General features: G+C 52.8%; 1 protein-coding gene across 1 annotated transcript; it reads right to left on the bottom strand.

Annotated features, from left to right (window-relative positions):
- Positions 1-4486: 4486 nt before the first annotated feature.
- Positions 4487-14813, bottom strand: LAMTOR1 (late endosomal/lysosomal adaptor, MAPK and MTOR activator 1). Its single transcript, XM_024212867.2, is given in 5 exon segments — positions 4487-5260; positions 8671-8797; positions 9640-9717; positions 14488-14651; positions 14654-14813. Coding segments are annotated over 5 exon segments (507 nt in total). The 5' UTR covers positions 14699-14813; the 3' UTR covers positions 4487-5167.
- Between the last annotated feature and the right edge of the window lie 11800 nt (positions 14814-26613).

Raw genomic sequence — 26613 nt, forward strand, 5'->3', positions numbered from 1 at the left:
CAGGCGGGCTCTGCCGTGTGAGCCCAGTCGCTTCTGCGGGCACTAACCTCATCACACGCTCAGCCCACCTCCAAACGCTCGGTCTCCTCCCTAGCAGGGGTGGGATGAGCCTGAAGGCCCCTGACTCCTTTGGGGGAAGAAAGCTGGTAAGTGACTGTCCCACACGACCATTTGATTGAACTCACGGGCTCCCATCAGTCACAGGACCTGCAGCTTCTGGGACAACTCAGCCCTGCCCCCTGGGCGTTAGTGCTTAATGCTCAGAGTCGTTGCCAGCTGAGCCAGCCAGGTGTCCCTTGTGCCCCAGGGTCCTGGGCCAGTCAAGTCATCCCCATGCAAGTCCCTGCCTGCCACTGTCATCACTTCCCAAGAGGCTTCGAGCACAACTGCTCCAGCCCCAACAGGAAATTGTCACCTCGCTCTTTGTCTTCCCAGAGGCAGAGTTTGCCCAGAGGCAAAGCATGTTTGAACAATCCCAGGCCGTGGGTGCGGCTGGGGTAGAGCAGCAATCGGATCCCTGACCATTAACTGACAGGGCATGCCCAGGGGGGGTGGGTTGGGGCGGGGGGCTAGCAATGGTTCCATGGTGTCAGACCTATTCCCCTCCCAGACACCTCTCCCCCACCTCCAGCTGTTCACCAGGGCCGCTTCGGTGACTAGAGAGGCTTCGGTGAGGCCCCAAGAGGGGTAAATACTACAGAGCTACAGATCAGGCCTAGGGTCTCCCTTCTCCAGTAAGTACAGTGTGGGGAGGGAGCCAGGGTTCCAGCTGTGGCTAGTTCTACCCTGGGTCTGGCATAGTTGAGAGCAACCTCAGGGCTGCTCTAAGTGACACCAGCTGCTAACTGTGCCCAAGGAGCCATTGGCCATGCAAGGGAGGGGTGTAGCACCTGCCTGGCTTCCCTCTGCCCGGGGGCAAAATGGCACAGCACCTGCTTCTCCACCCCTGAAGACTGTCCCACCTGCAGGGATATGCAGCCCAGCGGATGCGCCTTGCAGCAGACAACGTCTCCTCAGACTGAGGAAAAACGGTGCCAAAGGGGTGAAATTCAGTCTGGCAAAGCTGCACCTCCCCCTCCCAGCTCTCCTTTAGCACAAGGCCCTGCCCCCACATTCCCTGTGCTTGCCCATGGGCTGCAGCGCACTTCAGACCCAAGCAGCCGCCAGCCTTGCTAAAGCAGAAGACAACCCCTTTAGTGATGGTATGGGGGGTGTAGAGAGAGCATTGTGATCCTCTCCCAGGAGACGCTGATGTGTTAATGCTGCTGAGACAGCCACCCGAAGCCATGGCTGCATGGGACGCTCAGGCCAGCTCCACAAACCAGAGTGGCAGTGGGTGGTGATCGCCCTTGTGCGTGGTCTGCCCCATCCCTCGTCCGTAGGACCAGGAATGAACTCCACCAGCTAGGCCAGGAGCAGGTGGTAGAGACGCTCTGGGGTACTGTGGAAGAAGCTCCTGGGTTAATGGTCTGAGGGCGCCTTGCCCCGGTTTTGCTGGTGCACTATTAAACACGTCAACTCTCGCCCATGTGGAGTTTCAAATTTTTGAAAGTGGTCCAATTTCTTGACACGGTTCCATGATTTCCATAGGGGGGCACTGAGCATCTAGGCTGCCGCGCACAGCCCTGGCTAGAGAATTGCACCCCGTGGTCCTACAGCAAGGCCAGTAACGTGTGGCTGAGTGGAGCATCTCTTAGGGTATGTCTACACTACCCCCGGCTCGACGCTCGGGGGTCGATTTAGCGGGTCTAGTGAAGCCCCGCCAAATCGACCCCAGATCGCTCTCCAGTCGACCCCGAACGAGAAGAGTAAGGTAAGTCGACAGGAGAATGTCTCCCGTCGACCCAGCGTAGTGTGGACCCCGTGGTAAATCGATGTAAGCTATGTCAACTCCAGCTACGTTATTCACGTATCTGGAGTTGCGTAGCTAAGGTCAACTTACCGCGGTAGTGTAGACATAGCCTTAGAAAGCCAATAGCCATTTAAAGATTACGATGTGGAGAATCCGCAGCAGCCCAAGGGCGGCTGCTCCAATTGTCCCCTCTGTTAAAAATCAGCACCTTATCTCAGGGGTCCAAATTGTGAGCAGAGCAACTGAGTGAAAAACCAGTGGATTTTTTAATTCCAAGAATCTCACTGGACTGAAAAAAATTCAGACTACACGGCTTTTGGTGGGACTGCTCCAGCTGCCTTGAGGAGATGCGGCTTCATACCCTTGTTTTGCTGCAGTCACACAACGTCTAGATTACCCCAGAGGGGTATTACAGATAAATGCAGTTGTTCCATCGTTTCCACTGACGATCTGATCTGAAGCCAGTGCAGCTCGTCCACATCAACTCGACAATCTGAATGCATGTTAGATCGATTGTGCCCCACAGAACATGGGTTTGGAGTACAACGGCGGGTATGTCTCTGCTGCACTCAGAGCTGTGACTGCTGCCAGGGGCGCTGGAACAATTTGTGTAGTGGGGGTGCTGAGAGCCACTGAACCAAACTGTAAACGCTGTACATGATGGAAACCACTTCAAGCCAGGGGGTGTAGCAGCGCCCCTACTTCCAGCACCTAGGACTGCTGCCCGTATAGATGTACCTGAGTTAGCTTTGATCACGCTAGCTCAAACCATATGGGAGAAGTTGTGGCAGCGCAGACTGCATAAACCCACCTGAGATACTGGGTATGCTCCTGTTACTCAAACTAGATGGCTCAAAGTAGCCCAGTTATGTCTAGACTGCAATCAAAGGTTTGACTGCAGCACCTGTAGACATAGCTGGAGGCACTGGTGGAGGACCGCCTCTGGGCCTCACTTTTATAGCAGGAGCATTTCTGGTGGCGGGCAGAAGCCGCCAGGGTGGCATGTGAAGAAGCCAGCACGGGTTGTTTGGGAGCTGCTTTGAGGCAGCTTGACAAGCAGTTCCCCACAGCTGGGTAGGAAACAGAGTTCAGAGTCAGCAGTTGGCCAGGGACAGAGGAGAAGATTTGAAAATCCTTCCTGTGAGACTAGAACTGTGCTGAAACTAACATTGCCCACAGTTGCCTGCTTTGATGACCAGAAGGGGGGGGGAGGGACAATCACGCCCAGGACTGGGAGTCAGTGTGCTTGGACGAGTCCCTTAAACCCCAGTGCCTCAGTTTCCCCTTTATGAAGTGTTTAATACTGACCTACTGCATGCGAGGAGTTGAAAGCTGCTTGGATAGCCTTAGGTACGCTGTGCAATAGCAGGGCAAACTATTTCATTGATAGGCCCTAAGGGGAAAGCTGGCCTTGAATTCTGAACTCCAAGTACCCCCATCAGGTGGTCACTTTGCCTTCAGCGAGGGTGGGCGAGGGCAGCTGTGACAGGTTGCGGGCTTGGTTTAGGCAGAGTGAGGAGACCTGAAGGCAGCAGCGCAGAAGTAAGGGTGGCCTGGTATGGTATTACCACCCTCACTTCTGCACTGCTGCTGGGGGGGCGCTGCCTTCAGAGCCGGGCGCCTGGCCAACAGTCACCGCGCTCTGAAGGCAGTGCAGAAATAATGGTGGCAATACCACAATCCTCCCTAAAATAAACTTGTGACCACCCGAAACTCCCTTTTGGGTCAGGACCCCCAATTTGAGAAACGCTCGTCTCCCCCGTGAAATCTGTATAGTAGAGGGTAAAAGCACCCAAAAGACCGGATTTCACAGGGGTAGACCAGATTTCACGGTCCATGACATGTTTTTCATGGCTGTGAATTTGGTAGGGCCCCAAGTATGAATTATACCAGGGCAGTAGTGTATATAGGGGGGGAGCGGCCGCTCCCCCTGAGCGCATTCCCCAAAAGTGGCGCCTTTTTAACTCACTCACTCAAAAAAAAAACACGCCACCCGCTGTGGCACGGTCTTCAGCAGTGGGACCGTCACTCACTCCGCTTTTTAACTCACTCACAAAAAAAGGTGCCACCCGCTGCAGCGCTTTTACTGACGGGGCGGCGCTCTGGCTCTTCAGCGGCGGGCCCTTCGCTAGCTCCGGGTGTCTTCAGTGGCACTGAAGGACCCGCCACCGAAGCCCCGCGGAGCGAGTGAAGGTCCCGCCGCCGAAGTGCTGCCGAAGACCCGGTGAGTACAGGCGCCACGGCGGGTGGTACCTTTTTTTCTGATCACTCCACCTGACTACGCCACTGTACCTGGGGCATTTGTCACCGCCATTCGGCTGGAAGGCTTGGCGTTTATAAGAAGAGCTCATCGCAGAGAGGTCAGGGAACAAGTCAACAGTGCAAGGTGAGGGAGGGAGACCAAGTCGGACAGTCCCGGCAATGGAGATGGGTTGTTCGACGCGTCTACTAAATCACAGCCCATCGCATGGGGTGTGACCACAACTCAGGCCACTAACTGGTTCCAAGCTCCATTATGCTGGATGACGAGACCAGATCCTCCTGGCAGACCCTGCCAGCTCCTTCTCCCCCAAGATCTCTACCCAAGCTCGTGGGATGTGGCTTGGAAAGAAGGGACAGAGGAGACTGGGAGGGTTGGATGAATGTATTTTATCTATGGTGGCAAAAAAAATAATAATAATTAAAACACAAAGGTTCAACCATGTAAAAACAAGTGGTGTTAGAAACAGCCAGTCCTGCGAGCAGAGCCTCAGACCCGGTGGCCACAATTCGTTGCTGGGCTTCCTTTAAAAATACAACTCAGCCCTGCCCCACCCTGAAACTAACCATGATCGTCGTGGGAAAGCTTTTAAACCAATGCTACGTGGGGTGAATTTCCAATGTGTCACCGTGAACGCAACCATTTCCCCCGCCCCCAACCGATAACGGAACAGGTGGCAGCTAGGTACAAATACTGCAATCTGCCCTGACTGAAGAGCCAGGAGGCCGCGCTGCCCCTACTCCTTCCCCAGGGCCGCTCCGGTGACTAGAGAGATTCTTCCCTTTGTGGTCAACACTGTGCAACAAAGGCTTCCTATGTGATAAAGCCCCTCCCCCCAACCCATCTACGCTGGCCTGGCCTGCCTCACCCCACCCACACCAGAGAAAGGGAAGGCCTGGAGCAGGCTGGCCTTCTAAGTGGTGGTTATTGTCTCCTTTGTGATTAGTCGGACATCTGGGCTATGTACAAGTTCCGTAGCGGCGAGACGCCGATTGGAGAGAGGAAAAAAAGCAAAGAAAAAAACGAGTGAAAGAGGTGCTCTCGGGCGAGCGTGCTCACGGGATCCCAAACTGTACAACCAGTTCTTCTTTCGCGTCCACTCGGATCTGCGAGAGCGCACTGAAGGCATAGGCGGCTATCCGTGAGACCTGTGGGCAAGAACCAGGGGCAGCGGCATGAGTGACAGCTTGGAGGGGGATCACTCACCTGCTAAAGCCATTACAGCCACTGCCTGCAGAACAGAGAGTCTACACCCCGTCCCGAAGAGCCCCCCCATCTTAATCTCAGCAGAGGCCACTGACCAAGCCATTCTAGGCTGCGGCACATCGGAAGGGCAGCACGGGGGAAGTCGGCGCTGCTCATGCTCCGGCCGCCCTCGTCACGAACAGCCACCTTTTCCCCAGGATGCTCCATTTATTGTTAGACTGCTCCAGCCCAGAGGCAGGGAGCCCGGCTGTGAGCTCCTTGCGCAGAGATCACCTTTCCCCTTCCTGACGCACGCATGCGATCCAATAGCATTCACACGCTGCCACAGTAAAGGCAAACAAAACAAGCGATACCATTGGCGGCGGCAGCACCTGGATCGCCCCACAAAGCTCTGATCGGGGAAGCCCCACTGCACCCTCCTCCCCATCCCCCACCTTCCAGCTATGGCAACTGAAGTAGGGTTTCCACGTAGCTACCGGCCCAAGAGGCCTTCAGAGCTCCCTAGAACCATGGGAGAGGAGAACCCACCCAAGGCCTTAGTTACAAAGCTGACCGGATGCTCACTTTAAATCCTGGGGCTCGCAGCAGTTTTAGAGCCTTCTACTGGTGGTTAGTGGAGCTGGTCAGAACAAGTGTCCCTCCCGCCCCCTGGAAAAATTCAACTGTGCCAGAAACCAGAGTGAACGTTCCATTGCGTCAACCCGAATGAAAACACTTCCATTTGTCAGACCAAATCGCCACGTTGGTTTCAAGTCAGTTTAACATTAGACTGGGTCCATTTGAACAGCCTTGTGGGAGTTACAGTTTGGGTGCCTCCTGACTCCATTGTCTCCAAGGGATGGCTTGCCTGGTGTGACTACATTTCCCATGATGCATCAGACTTCCCTCTTGCTGACCCATTGTGATGCATCTTGGGAAATGTAGTCCCGCCAAGGAGTTCAGCCCATAGAGGAAAATGGGAGTACAAGCTACTCAAACTACAACTCCCATGAGACACTGTGGCAGCTCAGAAGAATGCGATTTAGCATCAAAACAGAATTAAGAGAAACATCCTGATTTGGGAATTGCAAACATTGTGTTGATCAAAAAGTGTCAAATAATGTTTAGACATTTCTGAATGGAAAGTTTTGGTTTTCAGGTGTTTGACTTTTTAGCAAGAGCTGAAGTTGCCCACAGAAAGCAGACATTTGCTGAAAAACATTGTGTTTAGTGGTACAAAACAAACAGACTATCGTGATTTTTGGCAGGAGCTTTTCGACAGCTCCAGTGGTAAGCCACACTGACCCCACATCACACAAAACTAGCAGACAGCTCAGTGCCTGGAGGCTCATTTTAGAGAACCTCCAACCATCACTAAAGGCAGAGACACCCTCAAGGTGATGGGATCTTGGAACCAAACTCAAGAGGTGTGCTCATTATGGACACTACATCCCATGGCAGCTTGCCGCTCCATTGGAGCTACGTTTCCAAGGAACAGCAGCAACTTTGTTTGAAAGATTCTCTGTGGGAAAATGTAAGCGTTTCATCCCAAGGGCTTTACAAACTTACACGCTTTCCCCAGGGAGTGCATTCACGCACTACAAGAATGCAGCCGCCTCTGGAGTGGGATGGGGCAGCTATTTAGTGCTGCATAGGACAGTGCAGGACAGGAGGGGGACAGTGTATCCAAATGGAACTGGAAGCAGTTGCCAGAGTTGGAATTCGCCCTAGACATCGGCGCCAACACTCACACGGCCCATCTTTTGTCAAAGCCACGGCGTTTATATCTTATCCCCAAGGAGATGTCTCCAGCAGCACAGCGCCTCTTACTCCGTGCTGGAGGACTGATTCAGCACCGACACACAACAAATGCCGTCTCCTGAGACGGCACCACCATTTGTTCCCGGCCAAACCCTGGTGAGGTAGGAAATCTGCTCAGAGCAGAGCCCGAGGTGGGACGGGCTCAGCGTGTCTATAGTTCTAGAAGTCCTGGCTAATCTGGCCCATTGCTTCGCTGGACTGAGGGCAAGAGGGCTCAGTGGAAGAAAGTCTGTCTACATTCCTGAACCCTGGCCTTTCACAAGCCAGCACCTCGCTCCTGCTAGCCAGCCTCAGCTGGTGGCAAGTAGCAACAGGGCTTAAGAAAGGAGAGACTGTGGTTTCCTAGTGTGCTTGCTCCTAAGTACAGATCAAGAGAGATCTATAGGCACTACGCAGCAGGCATGCTGGGGGGCACTGGCAGGGCACGGTGATTTACTGAGCCAGCTGGGAAGGGGATAAAACCCGCTGAGCGGCGAGGCAGCCGGAGTGCCGTTACTCCATGCATGGATGCATGGGCAGGTTCACTTTAAAATGCTAATGTGTCTGTGGGGGGCCAGGATGTTTTTACATGCTCAGCTGGGCTCAGGCAGCACAGGGACAGCTGGCTTCATTCTGCTCAACCCCACGTACTTTACTAGGCAGCCTGATGTGGCCGAGGGAGGTTTGTGCGGACACCATGGTGTCCGCATCAGACGGGTTCTCGTGTTCTGACCTAGGCAGCAATGGAACTGCTGTCTGGGAAGGCATTAAAACAGGACCGGCTTAACTCTGCCAGCTCCAAGTCACACACAGGGAGCAGGTCTGAGGCGCTGACTAGTGACCACAGCGTTTTTCCTCTTCGTCCCGTTGGGCCAATCCAGCTTTGGGGCCTGTTCCTTCTTGTGCATCAGCCAGAGAATCGTTTGCCCAGTTCCCGTTACACTTGCGCAAACCCACTGACCGCACCGGACTCTGCTCAGCCTGCATCAGCGGAGAAGAGGCACAAGGAGGAAAGAGCCCACGTTGGTGCTCACATCCCAGGGCAGTTTGTGACGACAGCAGTCGGAGACGTCTAACTTTTCAACTGCACAAATCTGACCTGCAGCGGAAGGGAACCCTGAGGCTACTGTGCCACTTTTACAGTCAGAAGATCCACATTTAGAAGTTTGGAGGGAGAAGGGGGCGGGGGAGGGGGGGAAGGGAGGAAAACACACGATAGGAGGGTTGAGCAGAAACAGGATCTGTAGAGCCTTCACAAAACATCTAAAGAGGAGCAGGGCCACCACCCGTACTGGGGTGGTGTAACCAGCAGGGAAGGAGTGGAAGGTTTGGCTTTCACGTAGTAAAACTAGGAACGGGATGAAACTGAGCAAAGGAAAATTGAGGCTGAGGGAAAGTTTGCCAAGAGCAAGATCTCTGGGACAGGGGAATCATCTCCCAAGGTGATCCCCAGTGCTTGGAGAGTTAGAACTGGACAGACCCCAGGGGGAAGTGGCAGGGAGCCAGCCTGCCTGGCCCTGGGACGGGCAAGGGCACTCAAAGATCTTTGGTATCCCTGCCCCAGGCTCCTCACCTGCTGTAAGTCTGGATAGGGGACAGTCTCGCTCGCTAGCACTTGATGCGGTTGGCTGGTCAGAGACGGCAGAGGCGGGAGCTTCTTCCAGTGCGTCAGGTTGTTACTCAGCATTGCCAGTCGCGTACTAGAGCCAGGGGAGAGCAGAGAGCCGGCAGTGAGCTCCCAGCGGGCAGAGTCCCCTGCAGTGCAGTCAGCCCCCCAGGGTAACACAGAACTGACCACCCCCTCTGCAGGGCAGCCCGAGGGAAAGGAGTCTGACTACACTCACACAATGCAGGGACAGGCCCAGGAAGGGGATCGTTGGGGGGCATCGCACACCCAACCAGCCTTCCAGCTGTGGAGGGGGCCCACTTGGATCCTCCCAGTCTTTCCCTCAGACGGAGAACACAGACATACTTCACGCAGGAGCAGTGTTTAAAGATCTCAACACCCGGCACATGAGGCCTGTCCCGAGGGCCAGCCAAGCGCAGCTGCCAAATACCCAGTTCATTAGGGTAGAGCTAGATGGCTCAGGAACCTGAGGGCCTTTGCTTCCATCAGAAAGATGCCCAGTAGAGCTGGGCTTTAGCGTCAGTGGGTTGGACAGAGGTTGATGGAAGACGGCAGGGCCTGGGTCTCATCAGTATCAGAGCCCGCTGTAAAGGGCCCAAGAAAGACAGGCCAGTGCAACCTTTGGCTTCTTCAACATGAGGCCGGGTGGGTGAGGATGCTAGATGGGAGGGCCCCCCCCCCCCCCCCCCCCCCATCACCTGCCATACGTTAGGTTTTGCTGGCACTTTTAGATGCCTCCCCACTACCCTGGGGCCCGACACACAGCTGGGATTCCCTGGCCAGACACCCACTGCTCCCCACGGTGCCTCGGGAGTGAATAACGGCAGGAACGCAGGGCGCATTACACCCCCAGTTCTTCCACCTACAACCGGGCAGCCCTGGATCCAGTCACCCCACCCCGGGACAGTCCTTTACCTGTATTGCCTGGCTCTGTCCATGTACTCATGCTGCTCCATTCCCTGGGAATCTGCAGCCGACACATCAATGATGTTACTGGGGAAAGATACAAGATGCAGGTTCGGCTGTTAGTGGGTGGCTCTCGTCTCCTGCCCCAACTCCCTGAGACATCACGGCCCACCCACGCCCTTGGATCAAACCCTCGCCAGTGCAGAGAGCCAGGCACCACAGTTGGTGAATACCCTCCCCTTTGAAGATGGAGGCAGCAGCCCCACGCCCTGACATCGCTGATGTGGCAGGGGCAGCTTGGTTCTGTTATGAACCAAGGGATGATGACCTAAGCCCTGCAGTAAGTGGGGAAGTGGGATACTGGGGGGAAACACAAGGAGGAAGGTGCAAGAGGGGAGGTCTCCTGATTCATACTGAGAAAGCAGGGCCATCGGCTAGTTATCCTAGGTGCCTGTACATGAATGCGAGCACCCTGCGAAACAAGCAGGAAGAATTCCAAGTCCTGGCACAGTCAAGGAACTATGATGTGATTGGAATAACAGAGACTTGGTGGGGTAACTCACATGACTGGAGCACTGTCATGGATAGGTATAAACCAGGGGTGGGAAAACTACGGCCCATGGGCCACATCTGGCCCGTTAGACCTTGTAATCTGGCCCTTGAGCTCCTGCTGGGGAGCGGGGTCAGGGGCTTGCTGCACGGCTCCTGGAAGCAGCGGTACATCCCCCCTTCAGCTCCAACACATAGGGGCAGCCAGGGGGCTCTCCGCATGCTGCCCCCGCCCCAAGCGCCGCCCCCTGCAGCTCCCATTGGCCGGGAACCACTGCTTCTGGGAGCTGCGGGGGCGGCGCCTGCGGACAGGGCAGCGCGCAGAGCCGCCCGGCCACACCTCCGCATAGGAGCCGGAGGAGGGACATGCCACTGCTTCCGGGGGATGCTTGAGGCAAGCCCCACCCAGAGCTTGCACCCCTGAGTCCCCCACCCTGCACCCCAACTCCCTGCCTCAACCCAGAGCCCCCTCCTGCCCTCCGAACCCCTTGATCCCAGCCCGGAGCACCCTTCTGCACCCCAAACCCCCCAGCCTGCACAGACCCACCCCATCAGTTGGGGTGGGTCCTGCTTTGAGCAGGGGGCTGGACTAGATGACCTCCTGAGGTCCCTTCCAGTCCTGATAGTCTAAGATTCTATGAAGCTAAGTGTCTCCAAGCGGCACGGTAGTCGGCTGAATCGCACGGAGACCCATTCCAGTCCACGAGCTCACTGCATGGACGCGTCACTGAGCCGCCTGCACGTCTCATTAGCTTTGGAGTCAGACTCAGCCGAGATGGCTAAAGCACTGGGAGTCAGGAGACCTGGGTTCTACTCCAGCCTCTAACACGGCCTAGTGCTGTAACCTTGGGCACGTCACTTAACCTCTGCCTCAGCTTCCCAACTGCAAAGTGGGGAGAGATCCTTCTCTCCCCCTTACAGGGGTTGTGAGAAGTAAGCGCTTTGAGATCCTCAGATGGAAGGTGCTACGGTACAGATGGGCAGTGACGAGCTCCCACTCTCTAGTTCCTTACTAAGAGGGAGCCGAGCACCAAGGCTTAGTCCCTGACGTTCTCTTAGCAGCAGGGCTTCTCTGCCGCCTGCAGCTAGTGCAGAAAGCAGAGGGATGCCTGTGACCATATTACGCCCCCAGCGCCTGCACTGGCAGCCTGGCAGCTGGGGGTGTTTTAAACCAAGGACAAGCTTTTGTTTGAGCCAGGACCATCTTCAGATTCCCTCCATTTCACAGACGGGAAGAGTTAAGCAACTCGCCAAGGCCAGAGGGGCTCAGGGGTTCCTGCCTCCCAGACCTCGTTAGTTCTCGCACCGTGGCCAGGACTGTGGAAGAGATTCACAGATCCAGGCAACCATGACCATCCAGTCCAACCTCCTGCAGGAAGCAGGCCAGAGAATCCCGCCCAGTGATTCCTGCAGAGAGCCTGCTCTTGGGGGACCGTGAGCACCTGCGTGAACATCACAGATCCCAGCTCAGCCACTCTGCTGCCTTATCCCCCCATGGTAGCTGGGGATCCAACGAGTAAACCCTGCTTACCAAGCCGAAATGGTCTAGAACCTTCAGTGACTACGCTCCGGAGCTATAAAATCCTCCTCCAGACACAGTGCGACGAGCCAAATCAGCCCTAGTTTTGTAGCCCACTATGGAGTCGTATTTGATGCATTGTCTAGAGTTGTTGCTTTTGATGGTAAAGCACCTTGGAGACTACATTATAGCTAGACTGACACACAGATGGGCACCTCTGCTGGGTTAGAACTCCCTTCCATACACTCAAGGAGCTCGGCAGCCTATTAGCATATGCTGTGACAGGTGTTTGTCATCATCAGAGTCAGGCACTACACATTCCATGGGCTTGGTCTGACCCAGCTTGGACGACTGTGTTACAGTTAGAGGGGAAGTTACAGAGAACTGTAGGGTCTCTGCACAATTTCTGTGTTCTGTGCAATTTAAGCTTCTATAAAAGTAGTAAGGATGCCATTCTGAAGCAGAGCAGGTTGGGCTTGTGTAAAGTATATATAACAAATGGAAGAAAGAGGATGTTGAGAGTAATGAATATAAATCAGAAGTTAGGAATTGTAGACAATTGATAAGGGAAGCCAAGGGGGAAAAAAAGGAGAAATCTATGGCCAGCAGAGTTAAGGACAGTAAGAAGGATTTTTTAAAAATATATTAGGAATAAAAAGAATCCTGACAATGGTACTGGTCAGTTACTAGATGGAAATAATAGAATTATCTATATTAACGCAGAATAGACAGAGATGTTCAATAAATACTTCTGTTCTGTATTTGGGGGAAGAAAGATGATGCAGACAATACACTGTCCATTCCACTAGTATCTCTGGAGGATGTTAAACCAGAAGCTACTAGAGACAGACACTTTAAAGTCAACAGGTCCAGATAACTTGCTTCCAAGAGTTTTAAAAGGTCTGGCTGAGGAGTTCGCTTTCAGTAAGTCCTGGAGAACTGAGGACGTTCTAGAAGACTGGAAGAAAGCTAATGTTGGGCCAATTTTTAAAAAGGGTAAATGAGATGACTTGAATAATTATAGGACTGTCAGCCTGACATCAATCCTGGGTAAGATATTGAAGCAGTTGATACGGGACTCAATTAATTATGAACTGAAGGAGGGTAATGTAGTTAATGCAAATCATCAGTTCAGGGAAAATAAATCTTGTCAAACTAATTTGATATAAAAGACATTACAAAGTTGGTTGATAAAAGTAACAATGTTGACATAAGATACTTTGACTTTATGCCGCACGACATTTTGATTACAAAACTACATTTTGAGACCTAATGCGGAATGGTCATTGAGCAGGTGTGTTTCCAGTGGACACAGTACTCCAGCTGAGGCTTCACTACTGCTGGGTAGAGTGGGACAATTCCCTACTGTCTCGTACATACAACACTCAAGAATTACATTAGCCTTTTTTGTAACTGCAATACATTGTTGACTCATTCAATTTCTGATCCACCATAACCTTCTAGGATCCTTTTCAGCAGCACTACCACCAAGCCAGTTAGTCGCTATTTTGTAGTTATGCATTTGATTGTTTCTCCCTACGTGAAGGACTTTGCACTTGTCTTTACTGCATTGCATCTTGTTGATTTCAGACCAATTCTGATTTGGAAAGGCCCTTTTGCATTCTAACCCTGTCCTCCAAAGTGCTTGCAACTCCTCCCAGCTTGGTGTTATCTGGAAATTTTATAAGCATACACACTACTCCATTATTCAAGTCATTAATGAAAATATTGAGTAGTACCGGGCCCCATGACTGAACCCTGCGAGACCTCACTAGATACCAGTCCTCCCATTTTGACAATGAACCACTGATAACTACTCTGAGTACGGTCTTTCAACCAGTTGTGTCCCACATTATAGTAATTTCATCTAGACCACATTTCCCTGGCTTGCTTATGAGAGTATCATGTGGGGCTGTATCAAAAGCCTTACTGAAATCAAGATCTATCACCTCTACTGCTTCCCTCCCCATCCACTAGGCCAGTCACTCTGTCAAAGAAGGAAATTAGGTTAGCTTGGCATAATCTGTTCTTGACAAGTCCACGTTGGCTATTCCTTATAATCCTATTTATACTCTAGGTGCTTACAAATGGATTGTCTATTAATTTGTTCCAGTATCTTTCCAGGTATTGAAGTTAAGATGACCGGTCTATAATCCTCCAGGTCATTTTTGTTCCTCCCTTTGAAAACCAGGACTATATCTGCCCTCTTCCTGTCCTCTGGGATGTCACCCATCCTCCATGAGTCCTCAAAGATGATTGGCGATGGTTCTGAGATTGCTTCAGCCAGTTCCTTATGTACCGTATGGTGAATTCCATCAGGCCCTGCCGACTTGAATACATCTAACTAGTCTTTAACCTGTTCTTTCCCAGACCAGTGCCCTATTCATCGGTCAATGCGACTTCCCCTATAGGTGTCAACCTCTCCCCATCTCCCATTGGCTACATAGAGAAACTGAGCCACAGACAGGTTGACATACTCAAGACCACACAAGTCAGGGGCAGAGGTGAGACCAGAACCTACATCCTGGCTCCAACCACACCATGCTAGGATGATGTGTCCCAATGGCATTTTGACACCAAACTAAGTGACTTGCCACAGAGGGACGTGGGTATAATGTCCGAGCACTCGGCCATCTGTTAGCATTCAGCCTCCCTGACGCGGCAGAGGAAAGCACCCCATTGGCACATGCCCCTGGCTGCTGCCGGAACAGGCCCCTCCACCACTGCCCCACAAGCTGGCATACACCTCTACCCCACAAGCAGGGCCGCGGCTCCAGGCTGCGACTTACGTGGCCGTCTTGGCGAGGATGGACGACAGCATGGCCTGCTCATCCGTGCGGGCTGACGGGACACTCTGATAGTTTTGTTCAGCTCCATTTAACACCTTGTTGGGGGGGCTGACAGGCTCCAGCAGCCGCTTCGTCTCCTCTTCCTGGTGGGGAGGAAGGGGAGTAGGAGAATCAGCTCTGGTTTCAGAGGAAATTCACCTGTTCCAGACATGAGTAACACCTTAGATCCCGAAGCAACCCTCCCAGGGCCGCTTGAATGGGTTACTTTATACTAAGGACGTTTACATTTGGATTACACCGACCACCCCAACATGTCCAATGCCTCTCTCCTTGCCCCCAGAATCACTTTGCCAGCCTACCTCCTGCCGGGGCCATTTTCTCTAGCAGCCCCCAAGACCTGTTTCAGTGGCAGGAAGAAAGCTACTCTCATGCTCTCTGGGTACCTGGAGATCTTTGCAATCCACACCAGTACGACTGGAAAAACCAGGCTGCCCCCACTGCCAGTAATGAACCATGCAGTCCCCAGGGAGGCCTGATAAACACGGTGATCATCTAGTCCAGTGGTTCTCAACCACTCAGCACACAGCTGCGGCCCATGTGACGTCCTCCAGGCCATACAGATAGTATATCTATTGTGTGGATGTGGCCCACATAACTCAGGGAGCTGCATATGTGGCCCATAATGGTGTGGAGGAAAAATAGTCTAAGGCCTAAACTTTGGTCAAGTGAACTGTATGTAGGGTCAGGTGAACTATATGTGGGGCCTGGAGGAAGGAGAAAAGGGGGTGGGGGGGGGGAGAGAGTAAAAGGAGAAGGGTAGACAGAAATCATAAAAGCAGAACTAACTGTAGAAATTATAAAAGTAGAATTAACCTTTGTAACAGATTATGATTAATAGATGTCAGGTGACAGAGCAAGAAACCGCAAAGGGCAAAACTAAGAAAAACAGGAAAACTTGTTTTGCTTTATTCCTTCTCCGGCCCCAACCTAGCCGGCCCCCAACCTGCTGGAGCTGGGGCGGCCCGGCCCCAGCCACGACCGGGACACCCCTCCCCTGGCCTGCACCTGCTGGGAGAGGGGTGCCTATCGTGCAGCCCCAGCCGCGGAGCTGCCGCAATGTGGAGAGGGACCTCTCCCCCCCCGAGCTCAGGTGCTGCTGTGTGGAGAGAGAGCTGAGGGGGGAGTCCTCTCTCCCTGCCATAGCTCCGGAGCACCCTCCTGCACCCCAAACCCCTCATCCCCAGAGCCCACACCCCCAGCCGGAGCCCTCACACCCCTGCACCCCAATCCTTTGCCCCAGCCCTGCGCCCCCCCCCCACACACACACGCCGAACCCTTCGGCCCCACCCCCACCACATGAATTTTGTTATAGTGCACCAATATGGAGGTGAGGTGTCACACATCACCTCCATATTGGTGCAAACAACAAAATTCGTTCCGCACACGGGTGGGAAAAATTAGAGGGAAAGACTGTACAGGACCCAAGAGGAGGGGAGGGGAGATCCCTCCCGGCATATAAAACCGCATCATAATCCCAGATCTCGCATTCTCCAGTGAAAACGGCTCTAGGAAGCACAGACTCACACGGAGACATTTCCTCCTTCCTCTGACACTTCCTAGGCAGGCAAACACAGATTTAAAAAAATGTTTATTTCAATACTAAAAAATAACTCTATTTAAAATGAAATGTGAAATTATGACAATTTACCACCTAAACTTGTTCAAAGCATTAAAAAAATATCCAACAAACAGCACGTTTGCTGCCAAACTCAAACCACTGAACTGGTGGAAATCACCGGCGAAGCACCTGGAACCAGAGTTGGCTGAAGTGTTACACCAGCTTTTGACAGCAGTTGCCTCTTGTGGAGATGCAGAGAGAATAGTCTCATCAGTTCATTCAACTAATGCAGTTCAATGACCAGCTCATTCCAAGTCCAGAAACCTATTGGGGGTTGGAAAGGCAGAAAGCTTGTTTTCCCTCTGCCAGTCTCGGAACAGAAACAAGGTGTGAGAGATGAGACCAGACCTGCCAGCTTTAAAAACTTGCAGAACAGGGTGACCAAGAAATAAATTTGTTAGTCTCCAAGGTGCCACAAGGATTCCTCGTTGTTTTTTCAGTGGCTACAGTTAATACCATATTTCCTTTCATTAAAAGGACCTTTAAGTGCAAAAGTTGTTTTGACACTTATTTTTCCCCTTACGTATCCAGGACATTCAAAGTAGTTTTGCTGAATACAAAATTTGAAAAGACTGTTTATGGAATTAACTGAATTCCAATTTCCATCCAAATGCAGCGCGACACAGATAAAAATGAAGGAGCGTTATTCACTAGCTTTGAGTATAACAGAGTAAAAACTAGGACACCGAATAAACGGACGTTAAGCTACAGAACTGCTTAAATAAGTGTGTCGAGAGAGTATAGCAAAAAGTACCAAGTTCTACCAGTCAACAAGAATCAGCCTCTTTTGGCAAAGAACTCAAAAATACAAATGCAAAGCAAGGACTATAGGACTATAGGCTAGGACTATAACAGGGTTTAAAAGAGAACTAGATAAATTCATGGAGGTTAAGTCCATTGATGGCTATTAGCCAGGATGGGTAAGGAATGGTGTCTCTAGCCTCTGTTTGTCAGGGGGTGGTGATGGACGGCAGGAGAGAGATCACTTGATCATTACCTATTAGGTTCACTCCTTCTGGGACACCTGGCATTGGCCACTGTCGGTAGACAGGATACTGGGCTGGATTGACCTTTGGTCTGACCCAGTATGGCCATTCTTATGTACTTACGATGATTTAAAGTTTCCTGCTTGCTGATTTACGTGAATCCAGCCCGTTTCTAAGGCTTATTCTAGCTTGGATACAGAACAGTGTGCCCCACCAATGGGCATGACTAGGGGCCAGCTCCCCAAACACGTCCAGACGCTGCGTAGACCATTCCCCGAAGTGAGGCCTTTAGGGAACACAACTGTTGAAGACTCTCTGCTAACCTGCGAAGGTTTGATAGCAGCCATATTTGATGCAAGTCCCAGTTACATCAGCTGCTTCCCCACATGGGCCAGCAGCTATTTAAAGAAATGATGAGTGTTCTGTCGGCTGCTCTGGAGTGATTGTGCAGTCGAGGGTGGCATGCCTGCTCTCCGCTACTTTGTTTTACTCCGATTGGGACCAGCCGATCGCATGCTCAGAGCTCTCAATTAGAACGTAAAGACGCCCCAACCCACCCACAGCACCAGCCCAACAAGCAATGAACCAAGAGCCTCCCTTTCCTGCTATCCCTGCAGCCACCCCTGCCAGATCAGCCTTGCAGCCTTTGGCAAGTGCCCTCCCCAGAGACCCTCCACTGATTCAAATGGGGATGTATCCCCCAGGGAGGGGGGGCCTCGCTTGGTGGCTGATCCAAGGCCTATAGCAGCGAGGAATGCAGCTAGTCGGAGTAGCCACTCCTGGAGTTAACAGGCTGTCTCGGGACCCTGTAATTCTTAGGCACATAAGCAGATCACAGAGTTAAGCAAACGCACCCACATCTCTGAGAGAAGCCTACGTCTACGCAAGGGAATGCATGGTGGGAATCTGAATCGGACCAGGGCAGTTACAGGCAATAAGACAGCACTGTCTAGACTGAGGAGAAAAGTTGTCCTAGGGTCAGCCATGACCAGATAACACATTTTAGGGTGTTCAACTACTTACACCAGTTGTAAAGTAGTGTTTTAAAAGGGCTAGTTAACATGGTGGATGGTCTAGATAATAGTCCTGCCTTGAGTGCAGGGGACTGACCTAGACGATCTCTTGAGGTCCCTTCCAGTCCTACAATTCTATGTTTTAAACATGACTGATTTCCTTAGCCCAGACAGGGCTTCCGACATTACACTGCAGAGAGTTTAGATGGCCAAGAGCATCTCGTTCTAAGGCAAGGCCTGGAGATAGCTGAAAGGCGGCTGGTTAAAGCCCTTGTAAGTATCCAGCAGGGCCATTCCTGCAGTCAGCAGAGGGCAGGACAGGCAATTGTACTACTGGTGTCAGATTAATCGGATTAAACAGAGACCAGAGCACAACCACAGAGCAATTCCACTCGGGGTGGGAGCGATTAGACGGGTACCTCACCTGGCAAAAACAACAAGGAGGCAGGAGACAGCCAGCTAGAAGCATTGGTAAGCTTTGAAGGGCGTACGGAATTTGGGGTGAGAGACTATCGTCAGGAGTAGAGGAAAAATTGAAGAAAGGGAAATTTAAAGCGGGTGTCAGCCTGAGCTGCGAGACAAGACTCTGGAGACCAGACTGCATGGAACAATCCGGCACTCGTTGGGAGATGCCCCAATGGGCTTTTTCCATTTCTAACTGAATAGTTCATATCCAGTGAGACCAACACTTGAGCTAATGGCCCCCTGGGTCCTTCTACCACTGGGAGTTAGGCAGCCTTGGACGGGACTGCCCCACATCCAGGTTCTCATGATCTTGTTGAAGGAAGCCAGGTTAATCAGCAGTGACTGGGCCTTTGGGCAGATCATAGAATATCAGGGTTGGAAGGGACCTCCGGAGGTCATCTAGTCCAACTCCCTGCTCAAAGCACGGCCAATCCCCAGATGTCCCACCCCTAGCAAGGGGAGAAGGGGAACTGTAATGACACAGTACATTCCACCAAGGCACAGCTGCGCATGACGGATGAGCCAAGACCACCAAAAGGAGTGGCACAACCTACTCGTCGGGATTTTCATTACTCAGGCCTCAAGCCAAGCTTCCCCATGTCTCCGGGGATGGAAATCAAACACCAGAGGGGTCAGAATACACGCTGCCGTTCTAACTGGAAACGGACGTCTCACTCCTCTGCCTCGAGAGCCGCCGGACCAGAGCTCCACAGCCCCGCTAGCAAGCGGATCGCGGGCTTCAGAAAAGGCCACTCAGCACCGGGAAGAGACACTGCCCCCAAGCTGCTCCTGTGGAACGCAATCCAAGCCCTTTTGCCAGCGCGGACTGTGGTCTGATTTGTTCAACAGCCTCTGGCCCATCAAATCTGATGCAGCAAAACTCCTTCCTGACTGTGTTCAGATCTGGGAGGGGGAGATTCCCCCTCCCCTGGGGGACGGCGAGACCGACAGTGTAGTAACCACATCCCCAGTTTCTTCCTCCACCGACTTGGAGCTCAGTGCCCACACACACCATCCTTCACTCCCAGATCTCAGGCCTCACTGGGATCAGGCCTGTGTTGCTTGGGGCTGGGTGAGGAAAGGGAGGTAAGCGAGGGAGGGATTAAGCAATGGGCTAGGGGCTAAATCAGGGAGCGAAGCAGAAAGCCCTGTGGCTGCCAGACAGCACGGCTGGGGTCGGGGAAGGAGAAGAGCAAAAAGGAGACTGGCCGTCTGCTTTTCCTTCCCTGCTCTCCCATAAGACTCCTCTGACCGCCGCAGGGGGGCTCTCACCTGGCTTCCTCAGACCCCAGCTACACAAACTCGATCAGTCTCTAAACCGACCGGCGCAGCCAAGGCCTTAGTTGCTCTGCGGAGCGGATTTTCTGCTCGTCAGTCTCTGCTCCCGAGGGGTGCTCAGGTTTCCTCTCCCCGCAGTTTCAATCTTGTTAGCGCAAGACGGCCGGGAGCACCTCGAGGGCTCACGCTGGCACTATCCCAGCCTCCCACCTCCTTCCCCAGGGAGCTCTGCCTTCGGAAAGGGCCTTTTATAATATATGGAGATACACCTATCTCATAGAGCTGGAAGGGACCCTGAAAGGTCATCAAGTCCAGTCCCCTGCCTTCACAGCAGGACCAAGTACTGATTTTTGCCCCCAGATTCTTAAGTGGCCCCCTCAAGGATCGAACTCACAACCCTGAGTTTAGCAGGCCAATGCTCAAACCACTGAGCTATCCCTTTTCCGCAGTCACTAGATGACCCAGCTCCAGCCCTGCGGCTTTTGCTGGGAAGGGTCCCTGGGAGGCCATTGCCAGGGCGGGGGGGGGGCTCATTACGCTGGCGGCAGCATGTTTCACGCCACTGACACGGATGAGTCTCATTCACTGTGCCCTAAATTATACAGACAGGTGACTTGGAAAAGCCAATTGCCAGTAGGAGACCCTCTCTCATTGGGGACAAGGCAGAAAGCTCCTCCAGTGACGAGGGGGGTGCAGAAATTCAGACGTATCAGACAGTGACTAGCCAGAGGCAGAGAGGAGATGGAGCCCAGGGAAAGCACCCTCCTAGAAATCCCAACAGCCTTCTCCCCAGCAGCTGACTAACATGTGAGTCCTGCTGACTTCCCAGGTGAAGTATTTCCTAGGCGGGCCACAAGGGGGAGCTCGTTCGCACTTCTCTAAAAATGCAGCGCAGTTTCCTTGATTGTAGGTGTCCTAGAACGGTGGTTTTCAAACTTTTTTCCTGGGGACCCAGTTGAAGAAAATTGTTGAAGCCCGCGACCCAACGGAGCTGGGGATGAGGGGTTTGGGGTGTGGGAGGGGGCTCTGGGCTGGGGCAGAGGGTTAGGGGGTGGGGGTGAGGGCTGCAGGGTGGGGCTGGAAATGAGGGGTTCAGGGTGTGGGAGGGGGCTCTGGGCTGGGGGTCAGGGTGCAGGAGGGGGTCATAGCTCTGGGCTGGGGATGCAGGCTCGGGGTGGGGCCAGGGATGAGAGGTTTGGGGTTCAAGAAGGGGTTCTGCAGAGCGTCAGCTGTCAAGGGTTACCACGGCTACTACGGACAAACGCATCAGCAGCTCTTCGCCATCACTTCCCCCATCTTCTGGCTGGCGGTGGATCCTACGCTTTGGTGTGCTGCACGAGAGAGCAGGGCTGAGCTACTCTTGGCTAGGCAGGCTCGCAGCACAGTCCACAGGCAGCATCCCAGCGTGAGGAGGGAACAGCACCACCTTAGCACGGCAATGGGTGCGTTAGAAATCCCTGGTCTGGAGCAGCCAGTGGGTGATTAGAGGCCTGCGGCATGACAGGAGCCAGCCAGCCCCCAAAGCCAAACTTCCAAAGCTGAGCCCACCTGTAAGAAGAGGGTTTGAAGCAATCATACCCCGCACTAGACCGACACATCTTATCTCAAACCTCCTTTGTGCCTCCATAACTAGTCTTTCCTCTTCCTCACTTGTGAAACACTGAGGTAGCTCTTCATAGCACGCTCCTCCCTCTCCTTCCTCCAATGCCCAGCGGAGCTGTGAAATAGCTTACCCTAAAGTGCCAGTGGCACTAGAGACGGCCCCCACAAACGCCTGGGGCAGCTCACACCTCAGAGCTCCTGGTTCAGGCCTTCTGCAAACTCAGGAAGATGTCTGTAACACTCACTTCACAGTTTGGAGAGGTTTTGCCCAGCCAGACCAGCCGGAGATGTGTTTGTTTTAGAGATGAAGGCTGAGAGTTTGAAGAGCAATAGAGAAGTCTGTCGACACCTGCCTGGCTAGTCCAGTCCTCTGCACCTGTTTACACTCTTAGTTCACGGGTGGTGCCGTATTTTGCATTTGGTACTCGTGGGATCAATGCACCTTAAATTTAGTCCCCAGCATCCCAGTCTGAACAGTTCCAATGAGATTGCATTCAGGTCTGGACAACGCCGGAAAGATGGACAGAGAGGCGAACAAGGTGATTAAGGGAGAGGCTAGTTTATGAGGAGAGATTAAAGACTAAAGGCCAGATCCATGAAAGCTTTGCCATTTACTTCAATGGGAGAAGGAGCCACTCGTAAGTGCACACAGCTTGGCTAAATAAGGGGATGCAGGGGGTACACATGATAGATGCAAAACAACTCTATGGATGGTGCACACCCCAGGCGGGACAGGAATGCAGAGGCACTTGAGGTTACAACCCCAGACTAAAGCTGCCATGGGAAGTTCTACTCATCCATTTGTCTGGCACGTCTGACTCAGCCAATCAACTAAGCTGCCTTGGCTTTTAATCACGTCAAAGGGTGAGTGCCTGGCCGGATATGTTTCCGTGGTGATTCCACAGGGCTAAAATAATGACATGAAAGAAGATTTAGGCTGAATCTTAGGGAGAGCCTTCCTCAGGATGAGATCTGGTCAGCTGGACACTAGTGTCCTAGGGGAAGCAGTGACAACTCCATTGTTGAGACAATTGAGGTTTCATCTGACTGAGGGAAAAGGTCCGTTTCGGCCAACACATGCTAGCTACATCCTACTCAAGACAAGCCCATAAACTAGACTGGGCAAGAGGGTAGCAACGACACTGCAGAGAATAATCCGACACTGACCAGAGCAGGTGGGGCGGGAAGTGTCCCACAAGCCTCTGCTCTTATTTCTAGGCTTCTGTACCTGATTTCAGATCCGGTTTGCCATGTACTGGAAAAAAAGCCAGTTCGACACGGCTGAATGTGGTAATTCAGCAGGTGACTGCTGTGTACCCCAGCAAAAGTAAACCGTTTTAACACACACACTAGAAAACAGAAGATTCCCTGTAGACCCCCAAGGCCATGGGGCAGGGAGCATCCGTTGGGGAAGTAAACAAAGTCTGAGGAGCAGCTGCTCACTCTGTGGCCAAGGATCAGACTCTTTTATTAAAGTTCAGCTATTAATAGCTGTCCCACCGGCAGCTCCATAACCTTTTTGGCTTCCACTGGATGACTGCGTATAGTGGTGCCTGGCTGAGAACCGATGAACGGCAATTTGGGATGGCACAGAGCTAGACAGCTGTAGTAAGAGGAGGCCCTGAAATATAAATTCTTGTGTCAGAGGCCTAGTCTGAGGACTGAAGCCTGAACCAAAGTACTTCCAGGCACTGCTAAGCAAAAGCTGGGCTGTGAGCCAGAGGCAGGCCCTGCTCACGGAAGTTGGAGAAAAGAAGGTTGTTAGAAGCAGGTGCTTAACATATAAGTGCTAATAAGAGGAACTTGTGCCAAGATGGCACCTGGACAGTCCGATACAAGGACACTCCATAGACATAACAAGGAACAGGCCGGTGTATCTTAAAGACAGAGTCAAAAGTACAGCATGATGGATAGATCTGTTTGTCTGAAACAACATGACCAAAGGGGGAGACAGCACCCTAATGAGCCAAGGGGCTGTACCTCAATACGTCAGTAAGGATGAGTAATCTGTCCTGTAACTGTATAAAAGTAGGTCCCGGAGTGCGCATCTTTGGCCAGCCTAGGTGGCAGTGGAAAGTCCCACCACTGACTGAGCGGTGTCCATTGCCAGGGGGCAGAGATTCGTAGTATGTCCTGTAGAGTCTATAGGAAACTATTACTGTGCTTCGTTTGACAATAAACCAGGCTCAGGTTCCTTCGTACCTTACTAGAGTCTGTGGTCATTGGGGGTTCTCTCGGGGTCTGCTGTGTCAGCGATCTGCGCAGAACTGGGGCAGCACACAGAGGGAACACGCACGCAGCCGACTGTTATCATCATCGAACAAGAGCAGAGCACCACACCGGTAGCTACTGACAACAGCAGCTACAAAGAAGAGGACTGTGGAATTCAGGTCACTCCTGCCTGTCCACTGTTGCGAAAGTTTTTGAAGGCAGAATGACTGGTTTTCATTCCCACACTGGGACAGCCTCACTCACTTGCTGCTCTGGGCGTACACTAATACAACACACCGACAACCGGGCTTTTATGTAGCTACGTCGTTACTGACCACCTGAGTGGGGACAAGGCCTGAATCTCTTGGCCCTACATTCGCAGCCAGGGCTCTGTGTAGACTAGGGTTAAAGGGCTGTTGGTGGAAAGTCTCAGCGAGCGCACTCGAGAACACTAGCATAGGCAAGGCAAGCTGTGCTTAGCACGCATTAAGATGGTTGAGTAGAAGTCTAGAGGAGTGCCTAGACTTCACTTGAATCACTGTAGCACGTGTTTATAGCCTGCCCTGCCGTGCAAGTTCTCGAATATGTTGGTTAGCTAACACATTCTGAGCCCACACTGGTAAATCCTAACTCCTAATAACCCAGCCATGTCCTTCAAATCCCAGAGGATGAGGCCAAGCTCCATCCATGTCTTTTGACAAACACCCTCACTAGTCCCAAGGGTTTGCCATCATCCCTGGCCAAATTCTCCCTCCAGTCATCCCCTAGTGGGGAGCTCACTGCAAGTCCACAGGGCCCCATTTCCTTAGGATATGATGGAGGCCCTTGGCTTTGCGGGCAATAAAATCAGCCCCCTCCCTGCTGGGACAGGGGGAATCTCTTCCACTCCTCACCCTACCCTCCAGGCCCCACCTTTATCATCTTTCTGGCAAGACACACTCCAGCATTTTCTGAGATCTTTCCTGGCTTCTTTCCAAAGCGTGTCTCACCACAGCCCCATACTAAAACACACTGATGTACGTTTTAACAATACAGAAACTCCCAAGGGATACCCTGGTACCCAGTTACATTGAAGCTAGAGTCATTGATGACTCCATCTCTGTATTTTGTCCATTATGGTTTGCAAACAGGCCAAAGAATGAAACAAGCCACAACCCCCCCCCGGCTCCCAGAGTGAACCGAGATGTGGCTGTTTGTGGTCCTCCGAAGTCTCTCACTTGCATGGGGGTGCATTTCCAGATGGTGAAAAGTGGCAGCTGAATAGCCCCTTAGCCACCTAAGGGAGACAGTCTGGGACACAGCCCCACACCCTGTCCACTGGCTCAGCTCCGCTCTGGAAAAATCAGCCGTGAGCATGAGATGGAAATTCAGTCTCCATGGATCATTCTATCTATGGCCTCTCTGCTGAGACCAGCAGCAAGGGGAACAGTTACAGTGTCAATTATGCTGGTAGGTTTTTGGAGGTCAACTGCAGTCTAATGGGCATTTAAATGAGGTTGCTAAACCTTCTGCATAGCTCATGAACCGACCACCACCAGATGGCACCTGGTGGTTTTGGAGGAGAAAGGCTCCGTATCTCATTCCCAACCCATCACCAGATATGCATCCGAAGAAGTGGGTTGTAGCCCACGAAAGCTTATGCTCTAATAAATTTGTTAGTCTCTAAGGTGCCACAAGTACTCCTGTTCTTTTTGCAGTATGTAACTGCGTACTACTGGAGACCCATGGCCACTGGCTGGAGATAGCCATTAAACCCAGTCCAAACAGGGTGACAAATGCCCCAAGGGCAGGAATTTCTCCTGGAAAGAGTTGGTTTCCCATTTTCTGGAACTGGTAACTCATTAGCTAAGCAAAATCATAAGACAGAGGCAGATTCCCCCCTCCCCCTCCCCCACCCAGGAGCCTGTGAAAGGGAAAGTTTCCCAGGAACCGGATAGACCAGTTAGTGCCCTGCCTTTGCCCTCTGCCTTCCCCCAGAGGGACCATTTGAGTTCAGATGCTGGGGAATCAATCCCAGAAACCTTCCAAAGGGACGGTCACAGATGCTCATCAGGAACAGAATTCTTCAGCTGGTTTGTAACAGCCCCTTCCCGATGGCCCCCTCTCCCCACAAACACCCTGACTCCCTGCCCTCCCCACCTGGGGAAAGAACAGACAGAAAGCACCCTCTCCTCCTCCCTCCCATGAAATCCCTACTCCCGGGGCCCCTACTCCCAGTTACATACTGGGACCTTCTTCCCCAGCTTGGTTCCTCCCCCGGAAAGAGGTCAGGCCAGCCAGCAAACAATGCCGCTTGGACTCCCGGTGGGTGGGGAGAGTGACCCCATCTCTGGAGAGTCACAACCTGGCAAGAGGACACCCTCTCCCCAACCCCCACTCACCTTCTCCCCAGGGCCTCTTCTTCCACAGCAGGCCCCACCCCTACCCCCAGCTCTTCTCTGACCCTTTGCTTCCCCAGCGACTGTGGCCCCCAGTCATTTTTCTTCTCTAGCCCCTTGCTCTCTCCCCTCCCCCTCACCACAGCACTGCTTCTCCTGACACCCTGAACCTGCCCAAAGACCCCTCAGTGACCCCCTCTCCTGGACACTCCAACCCAGCCCCTCCTGCCTCCCAGAGACCCCAACACCTCCACCTAGCCCCTCCCCCAAGTAAGCCCCTCTCCTGGACACCCCAACACAGCCCCTCCTGCCTCCCAGAGACCCCAACACCTCCACCTAGCCTCTCCCCTGTGACCCCCCAGACCCTGCAACCTAGCCCCTCCCGCCTCCCAGAGACCCCCAACACCCCCACCTAACCCCTCCCCACAGTAACCCCCTCCCCTGGACCCCCAACCCAGCCCCTCCCGCCTCCCAGAGACCCCCAACACCCCCACCCAACCCCTCCCCACAGTAAC

Source organism: Terrapene carolina, unplaced genomic scaffold (genome assembly GCF_002925995.2).
Source record: "Terrapene carolina triunguis isolate 2854851 unplaced genomic scaffold, T_m_triunguis-2.0 Scaffold674, whole genome shotgun sequence".
In the NCBI taxonomy this organism is placed as follows: domain Eukaryota; kingdom Metazoa; phylum Chordata; order Testudines; family Emydidae; genus Terrapene; species Terrapene triunguis.